This window comes from Lotus japonicus, chromosome 2 (genome assembly GCF_012489685.1).
Source record: "Lotus japonicus ecotype B-129 chromosome 2, LjGifu_v1.2".
Classification (NCBI taxonomy): domain Eukaryota; kingdom Viridiplantae; phylum Streptophyta; class Magnoliopsida; order Fabales; family Fabaceae; genus Lotus; species Lotus japonicus.
Window position 1 is genome coordinate 29,398,227 of NC_080042.1, and position 8,727 is coordinate 29,406,953.

Sequence of the window (8,727 nt, forward strand, 5' to 3'; positions counted from 1 at the left end):
TGGCCAATCCAAGGGATAAGCCGGGGAACTAGTCAGTTCTGAGTATGTTGATACTCTTTTGCTCGTTGAGCAGTTTGTTTGGCCATCGAGATGGTGAGCCATGGTAAGTTGAAAGGTCACTGAGTGCGAGCTGCATTCTTTTGCTCGTTGAGCAGTTTGTTTGGCCATCGAGATGGTGAGCCATGGTAAGTTGAAAGGTCACTGAGTGCGAGCTGCATTCCTTTGCTCGTTGAGCAGTTTGGTTGGCCATCGAGACGGTGAGCCCAAGTGACTAGGAAAGTTACCAAATGCGATTAGCACTTCTTTGTTTACCTTAGGGTATTGTAGAGACAATGTACTCTAGCTAGACACGCGTACCTTGGTGAGGACGTTTCGTTGTTTGGCTAACCATATTGCATTCATGCATACATTTCTTGGAAAGTGTGCTGCTTTCCGAAGGACGATCTCAGATCGGACTTCATCGGAGCGAGATGCTTCATAAAAGCGAGATGCTTTACAGAAGCGAGATGCTTCATAAGAGCGAGATGCTTTAGTGGAGCGAGATGCTTGGCTTGTCCCATCCATCGAGATGGTGACATTTTATCCGGATCATCTTTTGAGCATGACATAGCATTGGCACACCATGCACTTAACTATATTCGTTGATATATTGCTTATCGAGTTTTCGAGATATAACTTATAGAATTGTTGAGATATTGAATATTGAATTGTTATTAGAAATCTAATAACATGTTATGTATATACCTTAGGGTAGACGATACAGAACTTATATGTATATATACAACCTATATATATATACCCCTTTATTCATCACATGTTGCTTGTATTATCTATTATATTCTGTGAGTTGACCCTAGCGCCTTGGCTTTGTGTGTATGGTTGTGTTTGGGCGGTCGGCCTGCTGCCAGACGTCCAACAGCTGATTCAAGATGGTTCGTCGTTCGGGGAGGATCCTGAGCGCAATGACTACTACTGAACCTTCGACGTGGACCCGGACTTCATGCATGATCGGATGAGGGTCGATGTTAGGAGTGTATTATATGGGGGATTGTTTTCACAGCTCTGATTGTCATTTCTCATTTTGGGGTAGGGTAGGTCCCCGACTATTAGCTTTTGTGTGGTTCTCTTCCAGGAGGATCACAGGTAGTTTGTCGGGCATAGGAAGTATTTCGAAATGTCGTTTGGGGCTGACTTATCTTCTTGAAAACTGTATTCATAAAACTCATGGCTCTGACCATGGGATGTACTTATTCGCCTGCGGGCACTATCTCCAATTACTTTATGTTTATTATCTTTGGGTTGAGTCTTCATTATGTTAAGTCTTCTATTTGAAAAGAAAACAAAAAAAATATTTACGCATTTTCCGCACTATTGATTTAAAGTCACTAAAGTGGCACCACCAAAATCGGGGTGCTACATTGTGGTATCAGAGCTTGTCGAGTCTTTCGGGAGTCTTTGGGGAATAGGTCTTCTGTGCTCTGCAAAGAGTAAAAAAAATTGATTGTCTGGAAAGCGATTTTTCGCTTAGAATTGATTGAAGTTATTGCTTAATCATATTTTATAGTCATAACAAATGCTATCTTATGATGAGTACTAACTGTTTGTCGAACTTAACAGAACATGGTGAACGCTAACCAATTAGCGGAAATGATGGCCACTATGGCCCAAGCTGTAACTGCACAAGCTAACGATAACGCTCAAAGGCGTGCTGCTGAGGAGGCACGTGATCATCACCAACGTCAGGGAGAGGTAACTCTCGACCAAAACAAGGGACTCAATGACTTTAGGAGACAAGATCCTCCTAAGTTTACTGGTGGAACTGACCATGACAAAGCGGATCTCTGGATCCAAAAGATCGAGAAAATTTTTGGTGTACTGCAAACTGCTGAAGGTGCCAAGGTGGGCATGGCTACATACCTTTTACTTGGGGATGTTGAATACTGGTGGAGAGGCGCCAGAGGAACTATGGAAGCAAATGGAGAAGAAATTAACTGGAACTCTTTCCGAGCTGCTTTTCTGGAGAAGTATTTTTCCACTAGTGCTCGGGATGAGCGGGAGGCACAGTTTCTGACACTTCGTCAGGGGAGCATGTCCATACCTGAATATGCTTCTAAACTGGAGTCTTTGGCCAAGCATTTCCAATTCTTCAACAAACATGTGGACGAGCGCTATATGTGTAAGCGTTTTGTGAATGGGCTGAGGCCTGATATTGAAGATTCTGTGAGGCCGCTGAGAATCTTTCGTTTCCAGTCGCTGGTTGAGAAAGCCACTGAAGTGGAACTGGTGAAAAACAAGAGGTTGAACCGTGCTGGTACTGGAGGACCGATGAGGTCAGGTTCTCAGACTTACCAAGGAAAGGAAAAATCTCAGCAGAAGAAGCCGTATCAATGCCCGGAGGGGGGAGGTTTTACCTCAGGATCTTACAAGCCTTTGACTGCTGTCACTCCAGGGGCAAGAAACCAATCAGCACACCTAGAGGTGACCTGCTTCAGGTGTGGGAAGACTGGACATTATGCGAACGCATGTATGAACCAAGGGCCCCGATGTTTCAATTGCAACCAACCAGGGCATAAGGCCGTCGATTGCAGGGCACCCAAGGCTGAACCAACTGTCAACACTGCAATGGGAAAGCGTCCTGCTGCTAGAGGAAAAGTTTATATCATGGATGGGGAAGAAGTTGGAGGAGCTGATGGGGTAAGTAGAGAGAAACGCAGGAACGATGGTAACTTTCTAACTATTCCTTCTAATTTCTAGTATAACCTACACCTTTACTCTCGAAGCATGAGCACCACACCTAATTGCTTTTATTATTGAGCTTTGACCTTATAGTTATCACACCTACTAAGACCTTATGTGACGGTCGCTCGTGTTTTAAACTACGAAAGTTATACGAAGTTTAGAATGACATACTAAACCAAGAGAGTGGTTTTAGGAAATGAGTTTAGTGCAGGACACGGTATTAAGACGCAAGACGGAAATTAATTTGAATAGTGACTGAGTAGGAGTTAGAGGAAAAGATTAAGGAACGGTATTCAGAACATTTCGCTGAACTCTAAGTTTCGAGGACGAAACTTTCTTTTTGGAGTGTAGTAATGTGAGACTCGGATTTTTAAAGCTTAGAATAAATTAATTAATTTCCTGTTCACAATTAGGATTTAATACAACGTGAAAGGAATTTACATAAGTGGTTGTTGTTTAAAAATAATTTAATGAAGAAGAAAATTCATGGATTAATTAATTCTATCCCTGTAGTCAATTTAGTCGATAACTTGACTCATTTACATGTCTTAGAACGAGAGCGTTTATATAGAGTCAAAGTACTCTTAAAACACTGTAGAAATTAAGTCATAAGAATTCTGAAGATATACAGAATTGCTCGTATACCTTCCTATGACAAGCAGATTAATACGAAACCCTGGAATTTACGAACACTCATTTCCGATACCGGGAGGTTTGCCGAAACTGAATCCCTGGTTTTTCTAGAGCTATTAAATTAACCTACGATGAAGACTTTTCCTGTTCGGAGCTTCAAATAAAGATTTCATCCGGGTGTGCCCACTCTAATCGACGTTCCAAATCTTTCTTTAGAAGGAAGTTTCTGCATCCGAGGTCAAAACCATAAAGTGCATTTTAAGCCGGTAAACATTAAAAACAAGCCTCGAAAACCAAAAATCATACTGATATTTCTTTGAAGAATTAGAAGATTCAGCGGGAAGAATATCGTGTCTAAAATACGTTGGAATCAGTAGGAAAAATCGGAATCGCGAAATAATCATTTTCTCACGTTTTCAATTTCCTATAAATAGGACTTCAAAAACTCCAAAAAAATCACACCATCCTTTTCATTTTCTTTGTTGGCCGTGGGTGAGCTTGAGGGAGAAAGGAGGAAGAGTTTTTTCCGGTTCTTGCCTGATCGTTGCTCTGTTTGTTGCTACGCGTAGGCCTCGAGGTACTGATGTTATTTCTTTCTTCTGATCTTAAATTTCGTCGCTTTTTGCTATGTCTTTCTGTGCTCCAAGTTTTGAGCTTTTTGTAAAACTGTCCAAATAGGTTGATTTTAGTGTCTAAAAATATTCTCTTCGTACCCAAGAACAAGAATACGTCATTATTATCGCCAAATTCCAGCCGGTTTGTCCTAGATCTCTATAACTGTGAAAATGACTCATTTCTTCTAAAGTTTCTGTTTTTATCATCTAAAACTTGCGACTGAGCTTAGCCTCAGTAGGATTAGTTGTTCTAAATAATTTTAGGAACGTACCCATCTAATTTATTTTCAGAAATTTCAACTTTGAGTTTTCGAGCTAAAAACACTGACCAAAATACCCCTGTGTTAGTTTTCGACCCGATAATTTTTCTGAGAGTTTCTCTGGCCTAGATATTGCCTAAGAATACCTAGGAATTAATTAAATCGAAGAAAAAGTTTGGGAAAACCCTGTTTCTAGCACTGGCCGAAACTTGTAGTAATTGGACCGTGTCCAAAAATAATTTTTGGGTCTGTATGGCCTGAGCTATAGCGAAGATCTCTCCGTTGTCAAAAGTTTGGCTTTGGTTTTGTGTCATTCCGAGTTCTGTAGCTTGAGTTATGCGCATTTTAGCGAACAAAGGTTATGTCGTCTATTCATGCTTAAATATTGTACACTGAAGCTTCTTAAGATTTGTCTAACGCTAGTTAGTATTGTTTTGACCGAATTGACTTGTTTTGATTGACTTTCGCTTCGTTTGCTCAAAGATTCGTTTGGAGGAACACTTGGAGCAGGAAAAGAGGATTGTGAAGGAGCCTTGCTTGAACACACTGGACGAGTTCGAGGTTAGGGCAACTTACTTACTAGCTATTTTTGTGTGTAGGCGTCGATAAATTCGACTTGAATATATTGTGATAGTGAGTGGAAACTCATCGTTATTAGCTAATGACCTAGAGTCGACTTGTTCGACTTATTTGTTAAATTCTGTACAAATATTGCATGAACTGTTCTGAAAAATGTTTTCTGGAGGCTTCGGCCGAGTGAACTGATTGAGACGTGTGTCTCCGTTTTCTGAGCTTCGGCCGACATGGGAGATTAGGATTCATCACATTGATATGTTGATAATTGACTCGCATGTTTAATTGAAAAATGGTTAACTATAGGCTATGTGATTATTTGTTCACATGATATTTGAATTACATATGGGATTACTTGTTCACATGATATTTGGATTATATTGATTATATTGTGTCTTTCTATTACGCACTTGAATTGCTGACTATATTGAATATACCGTGCAATTGCGCGAATGAGTGAGGAACGTCAAGATAGTGGATAACGGGTAGTTATGCCAGACTCCTGACGAGTTTTTGGATAAAGTTTGATGGGACGGACCGAGGTTTGTACCCTATTATTGTTTTATGGATCGAGACCTTCTCAAAGGAAAATTGAGTTTGAAAATGATATTGGAAAAAAACCCCATTTGAATTCACGTAAGAACTTGGGTTGTTCTGTCTAAGGCAAGAAGGGCTTTTAATGGGGCATTGTGCCCGACCAGCTTACCTGGGAACTTCTCGGGCCATTACTTGGGTGATGATGGACCTTTTGTTTTGAGACCTTCTCCAGGGAATCATTGGAATTATGGGATCTTTGAAACTAATAGGATTAGAGACGAAACTTAAACAATTTCATAATGAACCTCCATAATGTATTAAACAACCTCAAAACCCTTAATATAATGATAAAAGACTCAGACGAAAGTTTAGGGCTTGAACATTAAGTTTTGAAAATGAGAAGTGTCGTCGGATCCAGGTTTCTGGGGAAACCATTGTGCGTTGGCACTTTGCTCGATGAGCAAGTTTTATTGGTTGGCCAATCCAAGGGATTAGCCGGGGAACTAGTCAGTTCTGAGTATGTTGATACTCTTTTGCTCGTTGAGCAGTTTGTTTGGCCATCGAGATGGTGAGCCATGGTAAGTTGAAAGGTCACTGAGTGCGAGCTGCATTCTTTTGCTCGTTGAGCAGTTTGTTTAGCCATCGAGATGGTGAGCCATGGTAAGTTGAAAGGTCACTGAGTGCGAGCTGCATTCTTTTGCTCGTTGAGCAGTTTGGTTGGCCATCGAGACGGTGAGCCAAAGTGACTAGGAAAGTTACCAAATGCGATTAGCACTTCTTTGTTTACCTTAGGGTATTGTAGAGACAATGTACTCTAGCTAGACACGCGTACCTTGGTGAGGACGTTTCGTTGTTTGGCTAACCATATTGCATTCATGCATACATTTCTTGGAAAATGTGCTGCTTTCCAAAGGACGATCTCAGATCGGACTTCATCGGAGCGAGATGCTTCATAAAAGCGAGATGCTTTATAGAAGAGAGATGCTTTACAGGAGCGAGATGCTTCATAAAAGCGAGATGCTTTACAGAAGCGAGATGCTTCATAAGAGCGAGATGCTTTAGTGGAGCGAGATGCTTGGCTTGTCCCATCCATCGAGATGCGGACATTTTATCCGGATCATCTTTTGAGCATGACATAGCATTGGCACACCATGCACTTAACTATATTCGTTGATATATTGCTTATCGAGTTTTCGAGATATAACTTATTGAATTGTTGAGATATTGAATATTGAATTGTTATTAGAAATCTGATAACATGTTATGTATATACCTTAGGGTAGACGATACAGAACTTATATGTATATATACAACCTATATATATATACCCCTTTATTCATCACATGTTGCTTGTATTATCTATTATATTATGTGAGTTGACCCTAGCGCCTTGGCTTTGTGTGTATTGTTGTGTTTGGGCGGTCGGCCTGCTGCCAGACGTCCAACGGCTGATTCAAGATGGTTCGTCGTTCGGGTAGGATCCTGAGCGCAATGACTACTACTGAACCTTCGACGTGGACCCGGACTTCATGCATGATCGGATGAGGGTCGATGTTAGGAGTGTATTATATGGGGGATTGTTTTCACAGCTCTGATTGTCATTTCTCATTTTGGGGCAGGGTAGGTCCCCGCGACTATTAGCTTTTGTGTGGTTCTCTTCCAGGAGGATCACAGGGAGTTTGTCGGACATAGGAAGTCTTTCGAAGACCGTTTGGGGCTGACTTATCTTCTTGAAAACTGTATTCATAAAACTCATGGCTCTGACCATGGGATGTACTTATTCGCCTGCGGGCACTATCTTCAATTACTTTATGTTTATTATCTTTGGGTTGAGTCTTCATTATGTTAAGTCTTCTATTTGAAAAGAAAACGAAAAAAATATTTACGCATTTTCCGCACTATTGATTTAAAGTCACTAAAGTGGCACCACCGAAATCGGGGTGTTACAGGCATACTTTGAAAATTAATTGATTATATTAAATTTTATGATATATTTTCTTAATTATGTATGAGAAATTTATGGATAATTTTTATAAGCTTTCGCATTACTTATTATTATGCTTATCCATATGATATGAGTTCTCACCCTTCTGTTGGATTAATTATGTTCTATGCGACATCGCTCAGGTATCGAGGACAGTGGAGCTTCTCGCGAGGGTTAGTCAGAGGAGCTAGTCTTTTAGATATGCTTTTAGTGATGGGAGTCATGCTCTATTATGTAACACCGGGGAAACGCTTAGTTTGAACCTTGATGTTAGGAGTTATTTTGTGAACTCTCTTTATTTATTTTTGGATTATGTTTTAGTTTGGAGTTGAAAAATAAATCTGTTGTGCTATGCATATGACGTTATGACACTAAGTTTGGAAATTTATATATTTATTATGAGCATGACAGGTGTTTTGATTTATGGTTTTGGAGATTAAATGTGATACCCTCTTAGTTATGCATTTTACTCTGATTTATGTTATAATATTTACGCGGGGGTTTAGAGGGTGTTACATTAGTGGTATCAGAGCATGGTCGGTCAGTAGGTTAGGTTTATTAGCATGTTTAATTCCTTTTGTATTCGATATGTGTTTATGACGTAGGCTAATGCAAGGTCAGCAGGCGAATGCTGGAAACCAAAATCAGGATGAATTTCGTGCTTTGGGGAAGTTTCAGAGGAACAATCCACCAACCTTTGAAGGAGCATACAACCCTCACAAAGCACAGTCATGGCTGAAAGAAATTGAGAAGATCTTTCGAGTCATGAATTGTACTGATGCGCAAAAGGTGCAGTTTGGCACCCATATGCTTGAGAAAGTAGCTGAAGATTGGTGGGACAACACCGTTCAGAGGTTTGAAGGTGATGGGATGGAGATTACTTGGGATCTTTTCAAGGGTGAATTTCTTGAGAAGTACTATCCAGAAGATGTTCGGGGAAAGAAGAAAATTGAGTTTCTTGAAATGAAGCAGGGTAATGGAACTGTGGCGGAGTTGTAACACCCCGATTTTCGGGTGTCACTTTAGTAACTCAAAAATAAAATAAAGCGGAAAAGCAGGTATTTTTTTTCGTTTTCTTTTTTTAATAAAAAGACTTGTCGAAATAAAGACTCAACCCATTCGCGATTAACAGCGACTAATATACAATAAAAGCACAACCCTCGCTGTAACAAAAATCATCGTCACGAGTGTCCTCAAGTGACGGAGAGTAACATCAAGTAACTAAAGTATTGCCCAACGGCAAACAAGTGCGACCCATAGCCAGAATTATAAGTTTTATAAATACAGTCCTCCAAGAAAGTAAGTCAGCCCAAACGGCCTCCAAAGGACCACCTACGTCCGACAAACTCCCTGTGATCCTCATGGAAGAGAACCACACAAAAAGCTA

At 40.4% G+C, this 8,727-nt stretch overlaps 2 protein-coding genes across 2 annotated transcripts; both read left to right on the forward strand.

The window, feature by feature from the left end:
* The first annotated feature begins 1,620 nt into the window (after positions 1–1,620).
* LOC130736310 (uncharacterized) lies at positions 1,621–2,754 on the forward strand. The gene is made up of 2 exons (XM_057588151.1): positions 1,621–1,899; positions 2,065–2,754. The coding sequence occupies exons 1-2, from the start codon at positions 1,621–1,623 to the stop codon at positions 2,752–2,754; spliced, it is 969 nt and encodes a 322-aa protein (XP_057444134.1).
* Positions 2,755–7,949: 5,195 nt separating this feature from the next.
* On the forward strand, positions 7,950–8,339 carry LOC130736311 (uncharacterized). Its single transcript, XM_057588152.1, has one exon. It carries the CDS (start codon positions 7,950–7,952, stop codon positions 8,337–8,339), a length of 390 nt encoding a protein of 129 aa, XP_057444135.1.
* The last annotated feature ends 388 nt before the right edge of the window (positions 8,340–8,727 follow it).